Here is a 22,044-nt window from a genome sequence, read left to right as displayed (position 1 = left end):
TAATTCATCGTATAATAGACCTGTTTTAAAAGACCTTTTTTTTTTTATATTTTAACTTAGTAAATAGCTTAATCTTTTGTTATCCTCGCAGCGCGTCAGTTATGCGGTAATTATTGTGGGGCAAATTAATTGTTAAAATTAATTGTTAAAAAAGAAGTAAATTAAAATTAACTTCATAATAATAATAGGCCTGATAAAAATAAGAATGTAACGGGCCTACATTAATTGGAAATGCCAAATCCTCTTAATATTGCCAAACATTGATGTTTTTGACAATATCTCTGGCTATCGTCGATACAAGATCATCGTCTTTCGACGCACCCCAGCAAGGGGAGGTTATCGCGGGGCAGACAGCACGTTGCCTGTTACGTCGTTTGGGCTGCCTTGTTGAGCGCAGTGGCACTGAGAACATTATATTTCACACACTTTAAGCTCTTTTATTTTCTAAATGTAATAGGATTAGTCCAACGAATTGTTCAGTTTGTAATGCGTACCGAACCGAAAGCCTCGTACCGAATGGTTCAATACGAATATGTGTATCGTTACACCCCTAATAATAATACGGTAATAGAAATAAAACTTAGGAGAGTACAGGAGATAATTAAATTGCCTAATGCTGAGCCCTTGAGATACTTTTTGAAAAGTGCTAATTGAATAATCTGCTTGTAAGTTATCAAGTTATCACTTCCACATCTTGGGATCACAGTGACTAAACACTTATTCACTTTTTTACAGATGTGTTTTAGGTACAACCATCAAAGTAGGCTGGTATCTTTTTTTACACAGTTTGAAGGACGTGCCAGATTCGTTTATTACGGTATAACAGTAGTAATTATGGTATTTTGGTGGAAATTAGGGCCAGGATGACACATTAATGGCTGATCCAATCAGTCATAGCTGTCAGAATATAATGGTTGGGAAAACGATACAAATAAAATAGCATACTTAATCTCAAACACGTGCATTGCTTCATTTTATATACATACTGAAAATGTTTTTTTTGTTTTATTTTGACTTGCCTAGCACTTTCAGGATCTGTGCAATGCAGTGGCTCATGCCCGCTTCTACATTCACAACGCTCTGTTTAGTGGATAATTGGTCTGCACTTTGCAATCATTTACAGTAGCACAGTTTTGTCACACTTTTGGGCTGAATGTCTCTCACATGCTAATAATATGACCATGTGAGGCACAGATAAAACAATGGGACAGTAGTTACATCACTTTATTAAAGGGGTCATATGATGCTTTTTTAAAGATCATTTTGAGACTTTAGTCTTTGCAACTTCAGGGATCTTATCTATGCACAATCAGCTTGTAACACTCCAAAGAGAAAGGAAAACTTGAAATCGCATCATATGACCCCTTTAAAGTAAATCTAACTGTAATAAAGTCTAGCTTAATCTAGGCTTCATATATGTAAAGTGAAGGCAGACACTTTATAATATTAAAAGTGAGCTAACAGGAATAGTACTCGATTCCACCACATTGACATCTGGATAAACAGCTCTCTTACTATCACACCCATTTCTAAGAAAAACACCCAACATCTGTATTGTTAAGAAACCTCTAGAAACTAGACAGGCTTGTTTAAGCCATTTTTAGATCCTCTTTTTTTAATCAAAGTTGAGAAACCCAAATTAATTTCTTTCACCTCAGGCTCTATTCAGAGGTACCGGCAACACGTAATGGGACTGTGCTGCTCTTTTCACTGATGACATTGATTATGGCTTGACAGCAGAGAGACACGCTGGTGTCAGCGAGTGACATCTGTGCACTTCTGTGTTATTTATATCTATTTTGAAGGTTGGCATCAGCTGCTAGCTCACTAATGAAGTGTGACTGTGCTCAGTGTATAGAGGAAACACACCTATTAACCCCGCAGATTGCACACCAATAATCTCATTTTATTCCATTAGCAAAAGAAGCTTTAGAATCAAATTTAGCTTGAACATGAATAGTGAGTCATTAACTGTTGTTTGGGTGACAAAAAAAGTATATCTGACAATTCTGACTTTTTTCTCAGAATTGTGAGTAATAAACTTGTCTTGAGTTTATATCTTGAGTTAGTATCTGATGAATTCTAATGAGAAGAAACTCAAAACTGCAAGAAAAAAAGTCAGAATTGTGAGAGAAAAAAATATTCCATGGAAGAAACGTCCTTCCATAACTTCCAATGTCAACCTAATCAAACCGATTGTTATATAAATAAATAAATAAATACTAATATTGCCTAGTATAGATACAGTACGGTTACTTATATAGAGTATCGTACTCGTACACCCCTTGATACCACTGATAATGTAAAGTTCACTACAATTTTTTTTTGTTTTGGTAGGTAGTTCTGAGCACACATTGCTTAATGTTCAATAAATTACTGCTGAAAGTGAATGTGCCCTAGTGTACTACTCACAGAATTGTTTTAACCCCCTCCTACTTGGTTAAACTCCTGTTCTCTGAGAGTGCAAGCCGTTTCCTTTACTTGAAAAACTGATAAAAGAGCACTGTTTAAGATGGAGAAAATGAGAGAGGAAATGCAATTTCTTCGCCTATAAAAAGTAATTTTGTGTGATTAAAGTAATGAATAAATGCTCAAATTTAAAAGGTCGTTAAAATTGTATCCAATCATTTACATTTTATCCCATGTTCCCCCTCTTTAGGGCTTCAGCGGGAGTGCAAACCAAACCAAGCAATCTTCATTTAAAAAAGAAAATTGTGAAACCGTGGGCACATATTAGTAAAAGTATTAATCTAATTAAAACTTAATTATAGAAGAAACACGGTTAAGTCATGCTAAAAAGGCTATCGAGAAGCTTTTAAAATGCCATTTTCAGGAACTTCATTTACCAGAGGATGTGTGGGCATGGAGTCTGGTGTTTTTATATGTGTGTCGCGGGTAAACATATTCTATATTATGACCTTGGTTTATTTCCATGTGTTTGTTAAAGTGTGGTTGAACCCATATGCTTTAATTATTGTGCGAGTTTGGTTTCTTTGCTTGTATGTGTGTGAGAATTTTCAGCACATCATGTGCAGGTAACCCTGCAAGTACACTAAGAAGAGATTACCTAAGTAACTAAGCTTTCCTGATATTATTCCTTTATGACAATAGTCGTATATTCATATAGCTTATTCATTTTGAAAGGGGTTGATTAATGAAGCAGTTTTAGCAGGTTAATTTTGAATTTGAAAAAGTGAATAAAAGTGAATTTGGAGAACTATTTGTTTGATTGCTGAAAGCCACGTTTATTCTCATTGTGTGGATGCTGCATCAGCAAATGTATTATTACTAGTGAGTTTGTTCAAATGCTCACACAGGTTATCTCTTTATGTCAACCAGATGTGTCATTGTTCTGCTATACAACTGTTATTATTTACAATAGTTTGCCAACTAATTTGACCAACATTTTAGGGTTTAGGGGAACCTTTTTAAAAATAAAAAATATAGAATTAATTACCGACACTTTTTCAGCTGGCTTGTTAAAAAAGGATTTGCCGTCACTGGTGTAAAGCAAGAACATTGACACCCATGGTTGGGCAGCTTTGGTTCTTCTCTTTGTGGCTTGGAAGAGCTTCTATAGAGCTTTTCTAAGTCTTTCAGAGTTCTTGTTTGAATGTGCAATATGAAATGAAGAATATGTCAGATGGTTTTAAAAGGGAGGTTGGAAATGGTTAAGCGTTGGGGTGTGTGTGGTTTATTGGAGGGGTTATGATCAGTGTCTGCCAGTGGGGATGGCATGAGGGCATTTCTAGATAAAGCTGTCTTGGCATCTTAGGGATCATGCTGTTTCTGTTTAACAGGAGGTTGTGATCACTGGACTTCTCTCCGAGACCTCTTACTCTGTTACTGTGGCAGCATACACAACCAAGGGAGATGGGGCACGCAGCAAAGCCAAAGTCATCACCACCACCGGAGCAGGTAGAAACTCACTCTCTTCACTTGACTTACTTCACATTCAAAATTCACCCTGTTTAATTGCAATGCATGTTTCTGGCCTTACTCTGCATTTTTCACTGATGCACGTTGTTCCTAAGAAAAACTATTTTAAATCAAATAACTTGCTTCACCTCTGGTACATCTTTTCTCAACTAGTGGCACAAAATGCTTTATTGTACTGAATGGCCTGATTTACTTACAAATACATCACATTATAGGATAGGTTTCTTTTACTTGAAATATGAATGCGTCTGTCAAGGTTTTCAGTGACAATTCATTGTCAAATGTCTGATGACATTTAATCAAAAGCAGCTTTTCCAAGACTTTTCTTCGCTCAAAGGGGGAAAAAAGATGAAAAGGTCTTTTTATTATTATTAAACGTTTTATTATTATTAAACATAATAAATATTAATATTCAAGATTTAAGGTCATTATGAAAGAGCATTTACAAGTCGTTTTACTTGTATATCAATAAAAGTTTGTGGTTGATAAGATTTCAAGTTTATTGTTCTATATTTTAAAATGTAATTTATTCCTGTGCATTTTCAAGACTCCAGTCTTCAGTGTCACATGATCCTTCAGAAATCATTCTAATATGCTGATTTGCTTCTCAAGCAACATTTCATATCATCAATGTTGAAAATAGTTGTGCTTAATGTTTACTTATTACATATTTTAAAGCAGATAATATTATTGTGAAAACCATAAAAAAAAATTTTTTTTCAGAATTCTTTGACGATTTGTCCAAAAGAACTTTTTTTATAATAATAAAAATAATAGGCCAGATCAAGCATACTTTTCAGGCAGGTTATTTGATACCTAATGGTGGCATGTGGTATAAGTGGTCATGTGCAAATAACCCTCTTTTTAACAATGCTTTTTAAAATCTCACTCTGCCCCCGCAGTGCCTGGGAAACCCACCATGATCATCAGCACCACCATTGGCAACACGGCCCTCATCCAGTGGCAGCCTCCTAAGGACATGGTGGGTGAGCTGATTGGCTACCGACTGCGGTACAAGTGTGTGGAGGAAGAGAACTACGAAGTCCGTGAGTTCGCACGCACCGACGACCACCACACCGCCACAGAACTGCACAAGGGCGCCACCTACACGTTCCACCTGAGTGCCAGGAACCGGGCAGGAGCTGGAGAGGAGTATGTAAAAGAGATCAGCACCCCGGAGGACATGCCAAGTGGGTTTCCCCTCAACCTACGCGTTGTGGGCCTGACCACCTCCACCACTCGTCTTGCCTGGGACCACCCGGCCCTCTCTGAGCGCAACGGCCGGATCACACAATACCTAGTGATGTACCGCGACATCAACAACATACATAATGGCACCAATCGCACCTCCGACACTCAGATGACCATCCAAGGGCTTCGACCAGACACCACCTATGATATCCGTGTGCAAGCCTTCACCAGCAAGGGAGGGGGTCCCATAAGTCCTAGTATCCAGAGCAGGACCATGTCTACATCACCTGGTTTGTATTTAGACTGCATGGCTTATGTTAAATCGCTTAAACAGATACAGAAATCCTTTCATCCCTCTGTGTAGTGTGAGGTGTAATTTATTACTGTGTCAAGCTACAGATAATTACAGTGCACCGTAACATAATTATAATGCACCTTATACACTTTATTTAATGATATACAGTGCATAAATGCTCACATTTTACATACCTATTCATGTTCCCAGAAAGATTGTGGCCCGAAAACAGCACCGGAATTTTCATTTCTATCTACTGTCCACTGTTGGTCTCAGAAAAATCACTAGATAACCAACAAATGTTATTATTTTTTCTGAAATAACACACGCTTGACATAACATAGCCATTTTGTCATGCTAATACCGTGATAAATGTGCACTGTGAAAAAATCAAATTATCTTCACATTGGGTGGTCTGTTTTTTAAGGCAAATGGAAAAATCTGCCTTTGTTTTTTCACTTTGTGAACATTCAAGTTCTGACTGAGAAAAACAGAACTGAAAGAACTGAATGATTGTGTTTAGAATTATTAACTAAAATGAAAGTTAGTAAAAACGTGAAAAAATACGTGAAATAAAGCTTAAATAAAATACAAATATTAGATGAATAAACAGATTTTAAAATGTAGAAATGTTGCCTTGGTAACAACCTGAAATAAGTTGAAGTTAAAGTGCTAAAATTACTAAAAAAAACTTTATTAAAGTAAAAAAAAAAAAATCTTATATTGAAACATAAAAAAGACTAACGTAATGAACATGAAAGAATATAATAAAATCACTTAAACTAAAATGTAAAAGAAAGCTGAAAATATAAAAATAAGTGATAATTCAAAATATTAATAAATACTATGATAATACAGAAATAATACTAAAATAAAACTAAGCTGCATAGCATGTTTTAAGCTTCCTGTTGGAGGGGGAGGTATGGATAGAGTCACTATATCTTCATATTTTTCTCAACAAATACGCTGATTTTCCATTGTACACAACAGCCTCAGACAGAGGCTGTATATCTTTTGTTAAATGATGTAAGTATAAGATATTAGTACTTTATTGCAGTGTCAGTAATTTCACACAACAAGAGATCAGTAAACAGTCCCTATATAAACAATTTCAGAAGCTCTGTTTTGTTTTAAATGTTACCTTATACATGATTCAAACCCTGAGCTCTGTATATATGTTTATGAAATCTCTGTTCTGTGTCTAATAGCATTTGCCACAAGTTTTGGTGTCAAAGCTGTGATGAAAACCTCTGTCCTTCTCACCTGGGAGGTACCAGAAAATTATAAATCCCAAGTGCCTTTTAAGGTAAGACCCCAATCACGTACATAGACAAAAGTTCCTTGTATTAAAATATATTATTCACAAGCATTTATATCTATTTTTATACCCTTTTTATAGGCATGCACTTGAGAGCTAACTGTATAATTGTCTAATTCCCATACAGAGTGATTACACTGCAACAGATGTAAATGTAATCTTACCTATTAGGTTTTAAGTGCTGATTCTTCACATGTGGTTTAGCAAAATTGTAAGTCACACTATTGGTCAGTATGCAGAAACGTTGTGGAAAGTCTGTCAGAATGGTCTCTGGCCTACAGTGAACTTGACCGACAGTCTGTGTGGCGTCTCTGCATGCCAGCCACTGGTATAAAACCATAACAGTAATGTCCTGATGGGCCAAGCCCAGAAAACAGCACACGGTTTCCATCGCTAAAAGCAGCTGCGTGGGGATAAAGTCTGTTTATGCAATCAGTTCTTTGTTTAAATGAAACCGAACGAAAATTAGATTAGTGAGCTGTGCAACTGAGTGAAACTGAACCTCTCCCTCCTGCAGATCCTCTATAACCAGCAGAGTGTGGAAGTCCAGGGCAACCTCAAGAGGAAGCTGATCACACGACTGCAGCCGGACACTAATTACTCCTTCGTGCTGATGAGCCGGGGGAACAGCGCTGGTGGCCTGCAGCAGCAGGTCTCCATTCGTACCGCACCCGACCTGTTCAAAACTAAACCTGTCCTGTTCACAGCAGACCAGACCAGCAATGGTAAACTCACCATTAACCTGCCCAAAGTGCCCACCACAGCTTCTGTCAGGTTAGTACTCTAGGACTCTGACAAACAAAATGGGTTATGATTTAAGTAACTATTTATTTATTTTTTAGTAGGGATGTAACGATATCAAAATCTCACAATACAATAATATTGCGATATGAAGTCCACGATACGATATTTATTGCGATATTTTTTTTTAAAAAGACAATTGAAGAATTGGGAAGAAATTACAATTTAAAGTTTTAATTAAAGTTAAATTATTCTATCTAATGCACTTTGTGAGTTCAAAATTAAGAGCTCCAACCCATGTTCTTAACTAAGAAAACAAGTCAGAAAAAAATCAGTGAATTGACTTGTACCTGAACTTTAAATGCGACTCAACCCTCTTTTTATTTGTGATATACTGTCTCAGTCTAAATTACATTCACACTGGTGTTTTAGGAAGCCAAACAAATTAGAATATAATAATAATAACAACAACAATGACAGTAATAGCCATATATTGTAAAATAAATGAAAATGAATATTTCATAGGTATATTATTTTTGCTTTACACTACAGTAGGGAAATTACAAAACTTCTTTCCTAATTTCTACACTTGAAAGAGATATTTTTTGGACTGCATTTAAACCACTAGCTGTCAGCAATTCATACTGCACTTTTAAGCTTTTATTTTGACGGAAATGGAAGTAGAGCTTTTATTTTGAAGGAAAACTCCAGCTTCAGTGAAAACATGCTTACAAACACATCTAGTGAAATGCTGTAATCATCTGCCGTGAAAATATATGAAGGGAGTAAGCCATATTGTGCTTTCGGTTTTAGTTTGTTTGACAGATATTGTGCCAAAGCATAATGGCCCAAAACACAACTTTAAAGACCTTTTATGTTAGAATAATAAGTTAAAATATATTTTCAAAACTACACTTTTTGCCCGGAAGACCTATCATTTCATATCGTCATGTGACAATAATATCGAACAATAATATCGAGACAGTTTTGCTATCGCAATACCACGATATTGATAATATCGTTGCATCCCTATTTTTTTAGTATAGTTTATATAAACATGCACAGAAAATGGGATATCCTCTTAGTTGGGTGGAAAAGATATTAAAAAAAAAAATTATTCATTTTTTTATTCTTTTATTTTTGTTATTTGTTATTTAGTATTGTTTGTATAAGCATAGTAAGAAAATGGATAAAAATAAATACATTTAAAATATTCATTCAAAATATCTGTATAAAAGAGCAAGCAATTCAGAAATAGCTTTCAGCAGAATTTGAATATGTGCATAAAGAGTTTTCAAAGAATAAGCTGATTTGATATAGTAATCATCCTACTTTCCCTCTATTTAAACCTCATAAATCCATACGGATACAGTGACGCTGCCCGGAGTAATGCCTGCAGCCCCATTCGGGTCAATGACGGCATGCTTTCCGTTCTGCAGTGTAACTCACACACCATTTCCATGCAATTATCCCCCCCAACTGAATGCTCAGACCGAATCTCCCCACCTCAGCAAACAGCCATCCTGCCAACGCTGCAGATTCCAGCTGCTTTTTAAACCCAAAGTAACGTCATCCTACTGTATTCAGCTTTACATTTGACCTTCTCCTGAAAAGCGGCGGATTTTTCTAACTACCAGAACGTCCTTGTCAGGCTCAAGTGATATCGGCGTGTTTTCACTTCATTCTCCTCCGAGCTGTGCACCGAAGGATGAGTCGTGATGGAAGACGTAAAAATCAATAGCGGAGAATGTGCCGGCAGACAGGCTGTTTTCTATCTTAGATGAGGGTTCGAGTCTTGGTTTGAGACCACTTAGAGTGCAGCCTGTCGTGATGGAGGATATGAACACATCCTGCTTCGTTTCTGATGTGCTTGCCACAGAGAGCCCATCATTACGGCTGAGTGCTCTTCACAGGACCTCCTGGTGATGGGTGGAGGCCCTTCAGTTATCGTACCACTTAAATGTGTCATCATAATTTATGCATGAGAAAGGCCACTTATGTTTATATGTAATTTTCAACACTTAATTTTTCATGAATGAGGAGGTAATGGAAGAAAAGTGGAGATTGTTTTTGTCCTTTGAGAGGAACATGTTGTTTGTGAGTCACGCTTTTCCACAGCCAATTATGTTCCCTAAAAAGAAATGAAACTAATTTGCGACCGAACCGCAAGCTTCTCTGACGTCTTGGCCGTTGACAAAATCAGAGCTGGTGCACCCTGGTCCAAAAAAAACTTGTTGCCAATCCCAGGAGAAGAACAGGGCTGTGCTCCAGAGTGCCTCTTTTGATTGGTAAAAAGATTTTTAAAAAAAGACAGTTATCGTACCACTTAAATGTGTCATCATAATTTATGCATGAGAAAGGCCACTTATGTTTATATGTAATTTTCAACACTTAATTTTTCATGAATGAGGAGGTAATGGAAGAAAAGTGGAGATTGTTTTTGTCCTTTGAGAGGAACATGTTGTTTGTGAGTCACGCTTTTCCACAGCCAATTATGTTCCCTAAAAAGAAATGAAACTAATTTGCGACCGAACCGCAAGCTTCTCTGACGTCTTGGCCGTTGACAAAATCAGAGCTGGTGCACCCTGGTCCAAAAAAAAAACTTGTTGCCAATCCCAGGAGAAGAACAGGGCTGTGCTCCAGAGTGCCTCTTTTGATTGGTAAAAAGATTTTTAAAAAAAGAGTGTTGAGGATGAGAAAGTCTTGGAGAAGATTGGCATTTGGAGTAGAGCTGATTGATGTGGGATTTGATGTCAGACACAGCGCTTCGTTCTCCAGTAATGGCGGAGCTCTGAAGCACAGACAGAGTTTTTCTTGGAGCTGATTTTGAAAATGCCTCTCGTATCAGACTCCGGCCAAATTAAAACCTCGGCCCCAGTCTTATTATGAACAGCTGAATGCCACTCTCCTAAAGTTATGCTTGTCTGGACCACCTGACAGCTCGTTCTGAGTGCTTCTTTCACTCACGCTCTGAAAGATAGAGCTGATTATTAAAAACCAGTAGTGTTGAGATGATTAACTGGAGCTATTACCCAGAAAGCAAGTCATCAGTTTTTCTACACACTCACACACCTGGAATGGGCCGCTTTCAATTCCCACCAACTGAAATCTACAACCTTTTCTGGTGTAAATAGTGACACTTGTTTAAGTTGCTGGAGTGCATTTGAGAGTAGTGAAGGTGTATATGCTAATATTGTTGTTTTCTGTATAGGTGGTACTACATTGTGGTCGTGCCTGTCTCTCTTGCATCATCTCGTAAGTGGGTTAATCCTGACGAGATGGAGCTGGATGAGGTGAGATATTCCTGTTTTTTTTTTTTATTATTATTATTATTTCCAGGTTAACACTTTATTTTGATAGTCCACTTTAAACATTCTACCAACAATAAGTAACTTTGCAACTACATGTCAACTAGCAGTCATTAGAATATTAGTAGACTGTTTGCTTAATATCTTCTAACACTTTATTTTGATGGGTCCACAACATTCAACATACTGACTATGAGAAACTTTGCAAGTATATGTCAACCTATTCTACTAACCCTAAACCTAACCTAACAGTCTACTCTGAGAGTTAGTAGACATGTAGTTGCAAAGTTACTTATATTTAGTAGAATGTCTAAAGTGGACTATCAAAATAAAGTGTAACCATTTCCAGAATTACCGGGGTCACTGGAAACCTGGGAATGTCAGGGAATTTTAAAAATGTGATTGCTAGGCCTGTAAAGCTTTTGAAAATAGTAATTTGTTACTGTGATGGCAAAGCTGAATTTTCAGCAGCCATTACTTCAGTCTTCAGTTTCACATAACCATTTAGAAATCATTCTAAAATGCTGATTTGGTGTTCAATATTTCCAATTAAATATTAAAGTAAATATATTCCACAGTATTTTATACACATTTATAATATTTCATAGTATAAATGGGTCTATATACAGTACATGACAATATATTGCTAATTTTACATTTTAAAAGGGGGCCCTCATACGTGATTGATGTTCATTGGTTAAAAGACTGAACGTTTTTTTTTTTTTTTGCTGGACTATACCCTTGTAGATTTCTATACAATAAATACATTTATATTCATGGGAAATTCAAATTAAATGGTTGACAAATTTAGCATTAGTTTTCCACGTATCACTGAAATCCTGTGGTGTTTATGTCTGTTGTCCTGCACTAATTCATCTCTGTCTGATCTCTTCCACAGCTCTTGGAATCTACTGAGGGAGCTCTGCTCAGGAGACGACGTCACACGGACACTGTTAGGCCGTACATCGCCGCAAAGCTGCCCTCCCTCCCAGACACCTTCACCCTGGGCGACGAAAAGCTGTACAACGGCTTCTACAACCGTCCCCTTCCTAACAACCACTATCAGTGCTTTGTCATGGCTGAACTCAAGGACCAATACCCAGTTATTGCCAATGAGAAGCAGGTACTACGCCGGTTTGTAATTTGGCCAAACAATGTGGAAACCACAAATGTTCATTTGTACATTTGGTGTATTTCAGCTTCTCTGCAGGCACACAAGCAGTTATTCTGTGAGCCTTACCAAAGCTTTGTCCTAATAAGCAGCAAAGCTCAATAATCTTTGTTTGTCGAACAAGCATTAGCTTAAACGCCTCGCCGGTTCCCTCAGCCCCATTTTTCCATCTGCTTCTCTAACAAATCAGCGCCCTCACAGCCCTGAAAATAATCATCGCTGAAACTTATAGCCCAGACCTCCAGAGGACCAGTTGGATAAATATTCATAATTTCCTCTCATGATAGCGTCAGCAGTGTTTGGCACTTTGAGCTCCTCCATCTCGGCTCTGTGGAAAGAGCTGGAGAATGGATTTGCGTGGCAGGGCTTTGGTAGCACGGAGGCTTGTCCTGATTCCCTTGAAGCTGACTCTTAAGTATCCCTAAAGCTTAGGCATTAATCTGTCTGCCATGTTTTATGAGAAGAAGAGGACAACTTCCTCACTCAGCACTTCAAAGGCCCTTCCTTAACTCTGTCAACCTTTCCGGCCTGACTCGTTCCCTCAGACTTCCATGAGGTGACCCTGATCTGCAGAGACTGTACCTGGAATCCTCTTTAACTAATAGAGATTAAACAAGCACGTTGATGATTTGAGAACGATTAGATGAGTGTGTAAGGTTCAAAAGAACAAGTCTAGCCGTTTGTCCTTGGCCAGAGAATAATATCTCAGAGGAATGGCCAACGCCCCACATCTAATGCAGCTGTGCCCTTCGGATCTGGCTCTCCGGTAGCTCTCCTGCTGCGGAGCTGTCACAGGAAATGAATGAACAGCTCGGATATGAGCTGAGCTCCTGCACAGGGGCCTTTAAAGCATATGAAGCCTGGAGCTCAGCACAGAAACACAGGCCCATTGAAAAGCAGTGAAGAAACAGTATAGGACTGGGATTAAAACTACAGGCTAGGACTGCGTGTAATAATAAATAAAGTAAATATTTGACATGAAATAAATTTTTTTCAGATGTGGGCGAAATTTACCAAATAAAATGTGACCAAGTGCTGTTTAATAATAATACTAGTAATAATTTTAACATACAATGTTAAATGAATAAATCAACCAAATTAAATAACTGTACTTTAAAAATTAAATATATACGTTAAAATTAGTGCTGTCAAACGATTAATCATGATTAATCGCATCCAAAATAAAAGTGTTTGTTTACATAATATATGTATGTGTACTGTTTATTTATTATGTATATATAAATACACACACATTCAGTATATATTTTGAAAATATTTGCATGTATATACATTTATATATTTATATTATTATATTATATATAAATATAGTTAATATATAAACAACATTTTCCTTAAATATGCACATGCATGTGTTTGTATTTATATATACATAATAAATATACACAGTACACACTCATATACAGTATTATGTAAACAAAAGCTTTTATTTCGGATGCGATTAATCGCGATTAATTGTTTGACAGCACTAGTTAAAATAGTTATATGCTATATAGGTTTGGGATTGAAACTACAGAATATGATTAGGTAAAAATAGTGCTTTTACAATGAATCACAAAATACAGTGTGACTAAATCCTATTCCGTAATCTAAATTAAAAACTAATACCAATATAACTAATATAATGAATATATTCAAGATTATATACATTTTTGTATATATACATAAAAAGTTCATATATTTTAAAAAAAATACTTATGTTTTCATGTTAAATAATACTTAGTATTTGTAATACTAAGTATTATTTAAAATGAAAACATAAGTATCCAGTAAGTATCCATAATGTTTATCCACTTTTAGCATGTGAAAGTGAGCTTGCTTGATTTTTTATTTATTCATTTAGCATAAGGAGTTGATAGTAGGCTTCTCATTCTGAAGCTTGAGTCAACATCTGCTCTTCTTCAGCACTGAATATTAGCTTTGCACAAGCATCACTCATGGCACATACACAAGCCCAGAGGAGTGTGAAATTGGATGATAGATCGAATGTGTAAACAGAATCTGTTTAAACAAGTGCGGACAAGCAAGCTTAAGATGTTACGTTAAACGGGAGCAAGAGACAGCACTTTGCCAGGTAAAAAAAAAAAAGAGAGATGCTGAGAGGAAAAGGCGCATTAGAGAACAGTGAACTTTTAAAGAAAGAAGCATAAGGAAAAAACAGAACCAAGAGGAAGGGAGAAAGAGAGAGTGTCAGCTGGCTGGTGGAGTTAGGAAGGAGGGCCTGTGGCGGCCGAGCTGTTTCTGCCAGATAAAGTGTTTACATTAGCAGAATGCCCGCACTAAGACCCCAGCGCTGAGATGATGTTGTTAACCGTTCCTCTTCTGCCTGAGGACGCACGCACATCCTTATCCGCTAAATGGATTTTGCGTTAGTTAGTATTCAGCTTTCTTGTGGTTTTTTTTGTCCTTGTCTGTAGGAAATACGAAACACATTAGTGACGTTAACTGCCTTTAACACATCGTACTCAAATTGTGTTAAAGCGCCAGAGGAAGCAGAGTGCTGTCGTTTCATTCACCTCTAAAACATCAGTAGAAAATGCGTAGAAAATGAATAAAAACAAGATTTTTGAATCCCTTTGATGGGTGAATCTCACAAAGAAATGTCTAGCTCATGTTTTATTGCACAAAAAGAGGCCTATTTTTAGGACCATTAAAATTGGCATTTATGTTCTAATTCTCATTACTGTAATGCGAAAAATGTCCTTCTCATTAATGTAATACAGTAATGTGGCTAATTGTACATTTAACATTTATATTTCATCACTCAACAGAAGCTTGTATCCAAAGCGACTCGCAAATTAGGAAAATCACGAACAATTTATCATAAGCGAAGCATGCAGAGCTTTGAGATTACAGAAGCTGGAGCAGAAGTACAGTATATATTACAAAAAAGTGGATTATTTAGAACTTGCCTTTGTTTTCTGTTATTCATTTATTTTCTTATTTATTTAGATTCACCCCTTTTATATGTTTTACATAATCTCTTTTTTGCATTTTGGCCAAAAAAAAAAAATGGCCTAGGCTTGAGATTTGCCATGGTAGGGTGAAATGATCTTCTTTACCCTAGTAAAACCAGCTTAACATAGTCTCCTAACCAGCTGAGATGCTGTAAGAAAGAAAGTATTGAAATCTCTTCCATTATAATCTAAATTTTTGCCCTAACTGACCATGACAATCAGCTAATAATAAGACATTCTGTTGGTTACTTGATTTCTGTTTTTGAATTGTCTTTCTGTGTAGCCCCGCCCACAGAGAACTCTCATTGGTCCAGAACCCTGTCCTACATGACTGTATACAAAAGGTGGTGCTGGTTTTACATGGTTTAGCTGGGTTGATCAACTGGACTGGTAGTTGACAAACCTAATAAACCTGGTAAATCAAGTCGGTTAAAGCCGGTTGCCATCTTTTAACCTGAAAAAACAGGTTCCAAAACCTAGCTTGAGCTGCTGACCTGTTTTTTCCAGCGTGGTTAATAAAGAAAAGACAGTTATGCAGTGAAATGTATATTTCCAGTACATCGCACACACATAACCACCCGCGCTCACATACACGTTAACAGTGAGACTGTCATATCAGCAGTGGCGATAACGCAATGTCTTCATGACTTCATGACTCTATCTAATATCCTGCTTATCTCTTCAATTAATATCTGTGCGCTCTTAGACGTGTCAAGCTGAGCTGAGCAAGTGATCCGGATTATGGCGTCCCACTCTGTGTGACGGGATGAAGCGAGAGGAAGAGAGATAGAGAAAGAGAGGAAGGCGAAGGGGTTTGGCCCTCAGGGAAATAGTGTCCATGTGGATGGCCTCTCCCAACACAGACAAAGAGAAGCGGTAGTGACAGGCCCATCTTTCCTCACCTTCCTTTCTTTCCTTTATTCTTTTTTTTTAGCGCAGGCGGTTTGTGAGGCAAAATTCGAACCTGTCCCATGGCGTGTGCATGGAAGAGGGCACAGCGGGGAGATGTCTCATTTATGTCCCTTCACACTGGCTCTTTTTTCTTCCTGTAGAGAGAGAGAGAGAGAGAGAGAGAGAGAGAGAGAGAGAGAGAGAGAGAGAGAGAACGTGCATAGGTCCTCTCCCTCTATGTTCTTCTCACACAAATTCCTCTTTTTTGTGTGCATCTTCATCTACATGGTCACATGTACTCAGAGATGTGACTTATGCTAATCAAAGGTGAATGTGTGTATGGCAAGGCTTAAGAGGAACCTTGTTAAGGGAAACCTAGCCTGACATGGAGACAGATGTGAGGATGTGCTATGTGCCGTCTTGAATTTTTATTTTAATTCAAGTAATTAAAGTTAAAGCATTCCTGGAAGACCCAGAAATTGGGGGGAATTACAAAATTGTGATTTCCAGAACTGAAAATGTCATGATATAATTAATATAATATACAGTATTGTTTAAATGTTTGGGTCAGTATTTTTATTTTTTTTAGTGTTAACATTATAAATTATATTAAAAAGGAAACCGTTATTGTAATTGTAAAAAGATTTCACAGTATCACTGTTTTTACTGTATTTTTTGATTAAATCAATGCTGCCTTCAGCAAAGGATATACAAATAAGGGTTATTTATACACAAGCTCTCATTGGCTTTTCTTCAGGCATAATTATTGTGTAACTTGTTAGACTCTCTGTGGACTAACTCAAACTCTCTCTCTCTGGCTGTAGCGGACCTTCTCGGCCAGCCCATACTCGGACCCCATTGTCGTGCAGGATAAACACGTTATGCAGCCCAGTGTGGACCAGCCTGAGATGCTTTGGGTTATGGGCCCCGTTCTTGCAGTAGTGCTCATCGTCATCATAGTCATCGCCATCCTGCTCTTCAAGAGGTGAGCAAGAGTTTTCCCACCACTCCTTCCTTCCAGCAGCAGTATCCTTACCATACAAGAGAGTTGCCATTGCAAAAGATGTATTCGTTGTCAATAGTATAGCGATATATGAGAAACAGCTCACTTGTCACCTTCAAGGCAAGCAGCTTTGTTTTGGTCAACGCTGCAAATTACCCTGAACCTGTTGCGAAATCTTTGTGGGAAACTTTTTCGCCCTCACGTGAAAGTCCTATTGCAATGACTGGATTTCACACACAAAAGTTTGCTAAACAACAGTAAATATGTCTTAATATGACTAAATATGACTCGTTCCTCCTTATAATATGGTATTTCATTTTGGGTGTGAATGTCTTTTGAATTATTTTCATTTGGGGTGTTTCTCAATTAGTAGTGATTAATTAATCAGAATTCCATGTAATTATGTCTATATTCTATTAATTGACAGCCCTAGTTTTCGATTTTGTTGATGGGGATGTGAAGTGTGCCCACCTTTTTTTTTCCTGAGAGCATCTCTCTCAAAGTTTACTAGATGTGATGGTAATACAAATATTAGCCTCTTTGAAGGTCTCATTTTAGATGAAATGCACCCCTACACATCGTCGGCGTGACTCTGAATTCAGGGCTGCTTTGTACACGGAACAAGATGTGGCTAATTTTAGCTAGCTTTTCCCGCGGAGAGAACAAAAGGAGGACATTATTCATAATGACATCTTGACTCAGCCGAATAAGGCAGACATGTAGCTTGCGGCGTGACCCGGTGGTCCCATTCACAACGCTGATACAGTACTGACTAATACTCCCTCCAGCCCGTCTTTGTAAAATCCCTTACTTCAGAGCAAACCTTGCATTTGTATTGCTCTGATTTTCTCAGCGTTCAACACAAATCCACCATTTCAACCCCCCTGATGTTACAGGACTCTTTTAGCTTTGCAGTGACTCAAATTGAGGCCGTTCCCGAGTGAAGATGCAGCGGCAAACGGCAGCGTTAGCTTTCGGTCTTGGCAGGCGAGCGGTTATGTGGCTGTGCTGCCACACCCTGCTGATGCTGTTCTAAAAGCTGTCATCTTACACTGCCCACCGCTGCGAGCCAGATAGTCCACCTAGTAGCTCTGCTATTGTATGCCTGCAGAACTGATACCTGGCTCTCTCCTGTTCACACTGACAGTCATGTTGTGACTATGACTTTTGCCTCAATGAACTCTTAATTTGCTGCTTATTAATAGTTAGTAAGGTAGTTGTTAAGTTTAGGTATTGGGTAGAATTAGGGATGTAGAATATGGTCATGCAGAATATGTGCTTTATAAGTACTAATAAACAGCCAATATGTTAATAATAGGCATGCTAATAAGCAAATAGTTAATCGTGAGAACTGGTCCCTATATTAAAATGTTTCTGGCTTTCCTACCACTGGATGCACAACTAGTCAATAGCTTTTGCGAAATCTGATCACAAATGAGTTAGTTGTATTAGCCTTTTTGACGAAGAATCATTTTCTTTTTTTGCTTAAATGAACATTTAATTATTTAAGGATGCACAGTATTAATATTTTTATAATATTAAAATAATTTCTATATTTCTAATTTCTATTCTTTTTAAATAATTTCTTATTGTCATCGATAAATGCTTGATATTAAAATTCAGTACTGAATTCTCTACTAAAATCTGTTATTTTTAAAGCTACAAGTGAATGTAGGCATGGCAACAATATAATGCACAGTATGGAAAATTAATATTCATTTTGAGATTAGCTAAACATCACATTTAACTATTAGTATGAGCGTTAGATGATGGCATAAGTAATCTAAATGTACAAATAATGTATGTGTTTGTACATAAATTAAAGCAGTGTATAATATGTTATATGAACAAGATTGAAGAGAGGTTGTTGTTTTTTAACTCATTCATAAATAATGAAAAAAAAAATACAAAAATAAAATCTCTAAGATTGGTCGATAACTAATATGGTTCTGACATATATATATTTGGGTACACCTATAATTGTGTTTTCGTACATATAAATCAAAACTGTCATAATGTTACATAAACTGAGTTTTCAGCAAATTTTTTACTACATCCCTGGATGTGGGCAGAAAAGATGTTGAATCACCTACTTAATATTCATTAGCTGAAGCAAAGGCTAGGGTTGTGTCAGTCAGTCATTTTATACAAGTACCCATTCATTTCCTCTTTTTAATTTACTGTCTTCTAACGCAAAGTCAGATTTCTGCAAGACGTTTTTGAAACACAAGGTTAGCCACACAACTCACTTTGGTCTCTGGGTGTCTGACAGCCTCTAATCACGTGTCTCTTCCTTCCTCTGCTCCGTACAAATGCAGCAAACAGGAGAGGTAGGTACCTTCAGATCATGGCCAGGAGTCTTTCTGTCACAGTTTTCATTTCAGAAGTGTCATCTGTCTCACTCTTCACAGGCTGCAGGGTCTGCAGGTGTTCCTGTTCATTAGCATGTTGTTTTGAATGACTATCCGTTCGGTTCATCCAAAACAAGATGTTGGCTGAAATTGCCTTTCTGAATAGAGATTGACAGTAGTTCACCCTCATACCCTGCTGTCCTTGAAAAGCTCCAGTCCTTTGGGTTTACGTCGTTACAGTGGTGCATGCCTGCTGTTGTGATCGTGATGTTTTATTTTTGGAGATGTTTTTTTTTTTTTTGCTATGCTGTGTTGATTCTGTTCGTGTTGATCCTTCACCTCCTCCTGAAGGTCACTCAGACTGAGTGTGTGTAGTCAGCCTTTCTGCTGTCTCACCTGAGCCCTGAATGGCCCATTGTAAAGGAAATGCCAGCCCGGTGGCTGCCGAAATAGAAATGTTCTTGTCTTCAAAGCTGACATTTCCTTCCAGCGAACTGTTCTGTTTCATTTTTTCCCCTTCCTTCTTACAGGCTAATGTATGAAATACCGCTCTCACGCACATACACTCTCTCTCACAGAGCAAAATGGCCATTTTCTGTTATTTTTATCTCTGCGTTTTATTCTGAACCCAGTACAAATGGATCCTTTTAGCCTCTGGTGTATATGTATTAACTCCAAACTGAATAATTGAAGCGTGCTGAGACTTACTTGTACGTACAATAGAGGCAAAGGGCTACGTGTCCAGTGCTCTAGTGATTAGCGAAGCGGTACGCCCAGCTCTGTTAAACGGCATATGCTGTAAACTCTTCGGTGCGGCCCGCCTCGCTGGTGTCTTTGGGCTTTATGAAAGCTAGAAAACTGTGCTCAGAACCTTACAAATTGAGTGCAGTGAGATGTGAAATTTCCCGTGCAGTTGGCTCTCCCATTTTCGTTAGGGATTTGTGTCCGTGTGTCTGAGGATGGGTTTCCACTGACAGATGTTCTGCGTCTGTGTGTGTGTGTGTGTGTGTGTACACGACAGCTTTACCTGCTGGAAGAGTGCACTCGGGAGTGCAGGTGCTACAGTGGCGTAATTACCGGTGTTGTGCCATCCAGCTGATGTGCTAATTACCGAGTCGCCTTGTTTCCCCACAAACAAGGAGCGTTGCACCCTGAATATTTAGCGAGCTTGCTAACAGAACCGAGAGAAGCGCTGAACAAACACGCTATTTGGCTTTTATTTCGGATCACTTTGACCCCTTCATATCCCAAAGGGAATTCCTAATGTACTCTAAAAGCAGTGAGGCTTTAACAGGAAAGACTGATTAATTTGTTGTCTTTAAGACCCCATGAAAACAAATTTGGAGTTCTGTTGCTTGTAGTCGACCTCTGTTAGTTTTGAGGTCGTCTGTAGGCTTGAGTATACTCCTGAAAGTTGACAAAAACAACCTATATAGGTATATGCATGATGTATACAGATATAACAGATATGTGCATTTAAAAGTTCCTTTCCAGAAGAACTAACCAAAATATTATATTATATTATATTATATTATAATATATCAAATTCTTTTCTCGTAAATCATGTATTGAGTCGCCAACACAGGACACATGGGTGTTTAATAGATGTTAATTGGTTATGGAGATGCTGTGTCCACATTTCACTGTCCCATCCCTCAGAACTATTTAATTTATCTTTGTTATTTTTTTGTTGTCCGTTTCAAATCTTTCGAATCTGTTGGCCTTCTCTGTTGGTGGGTCTGACGTGGTCTGAATGTGTCAGCAGAAGCACTCATGCTGACTCCATGTTGCTCTTACAGGAAGAGGGCGTCCCCCCTACCGAAAGATGATCACTCTGGTGGTGTGAAGGATTGTCTTCTGGCCAACTCGTCTGATCCTGTAGAAATGAGAAGACTCAACTACCAGACACCAGGTAGCACACCATACACCATATGTACTGTAGACACACACTACCAATCTGCCAGAGCCCCATGTGTTCTCCACCATATGCACACATACACTTTTCCTGTGACTCAGTGTGTGATATTTGAGCTTATCACCATATGCACAATGCACAAAGACAAATTCAGCCTCTTCCTTACATACATAATGCATGCACATCATCCATTGTACTATATCATCTGTATCTTGTTCAGTAACACTGATATTTTTTTTTCTGTACACAAACATGCGTCAGCATATGCCACCGAATGTGTCATTTAGCATAAACAGGATGTGTATGCGCACATGCAGGCACACAGTGACTGAAGTGACAGCGCGTCTTTGTAATCAGAATGATCTATTACTGCCGTACATATCTTCCAATCTTAACAGCCCACCCACAACAGACCATGAGAGAGGAGGCACTTTCAGTCATGACACTGAATCTGAAAGCCAGATAAAAGCTGCTCTACAGAAATGCTGTTATGTGGTTGGTTGGTTGTTTAATATTCATTTTATTTTATTTTTAATAAATATATTTTATTGTAATATAGCCATTTCATTTTCATTTGTAAAATGCCGCTTTAGAACAGTGTAAGGTGTTTTCATTTGAAAACAAATGTACTGTTTTATGACTGTTTAGTGTGAGTATACTAAATAAGCAGTAGCTGTAGGAAAGTGTAATGAAGCACAATATTTCATATTACTATTTGTAATTTGGTTGCTCTGAATTTAGCTGTTCGTTACAGTTCCTCCATTTACTGTCTGATCTCCTTGGAGTGTCTTATATGGACTCAATTCACCCAAAGGCCTCTTGCACTCTTTCAAACCCTCTTTGTTAATTAGCCTTCCTGCTTTCCATTCCCAAGGTGAGTGAGAGGCAGATCTGTGACGCTAAGAGAAAATGTCAGGTCTGCCTCTCTCTCCTCTAATAGCCGAGC

The 22,044-nt window shown here is 37.8% G+C and overlaps 1 protein-coding gene across 11 annotated transcripts in view; it reads left to right on the top strand.

Annotated features, from left to right (window-relative positions):
- Window positions 1–22,044, top strand: part of LOC107710549 (receptor-type tyrosine-protein phosphatase F) — a 230,461-nt gene that overhangs the window by 188,299 nt on the left and 20,118 nt on the right. For 7 of the 11 annotated variants that reach the window (XM_016515345.1, XM_016515343.1, XM_016515340.1 and 4 more), the window contains 9 exons: window positions 3,801–3,918; window positions 4,842–5,420; window positions 6,634–6,731; window positions 7,261–7,517; window positions 10,696–10,777; window positions 11,691–11,915; window positions 16,654–16,814; window positions 19,151–19,162; window positions 20,983–21,095. In XM_016515345.1, coding sequence (XP_016370831.1) covers window positions 3,801–3,918; window positions 4,842–5,420; window positions 6,634–6,731; window positions 7,261–7,517; window positions 10,696–10,777; window positions 11,691–11,915; window positions 16,654–16,814; window positions 19,151–19,162; window positions 20,983–21,095 — 1,645 coding nt within the window. The remainder of the gene's footprint in view (window positions 1–3,800; window positions 3,919–4,841; window positions 5,421–6,633; window positions 6,732–7,260; window positions 7,518–10,695; window positions 10,778–11,690; window positions 11,916–16,653; window positions 16,815–19,150; window positions 19,163–20,982; window positions 21,096–22,044) is intronic. The other 4 variants (XM_016515342.1, XM_016515338.1, XM_016515346.1 and 1 more) reach the window with 1 other exon arrangement.

This window comes from Sinocyclocheilus rhinocerous, unplaced genomic scaffold (assembly GCF_001515625.1).
Source record: "Sinocyclocheilus rhinocerous isolate Xijiao unplaced genomic scaffold, SAMN03320098_v1.1 scaffold957, whole genome shotgun sequence".
Classification (NCBI taxonomy): Eukaryota; Metazoa; Chordata; class Actinopteri; order Cypriniformes; family Cyprinidae; genus Sinocyclocheilus; species Sinocyclocheilus rhinocerous.
This window is presented reverse-complemented; position numbering and strand designations above follow the sequence as displayed.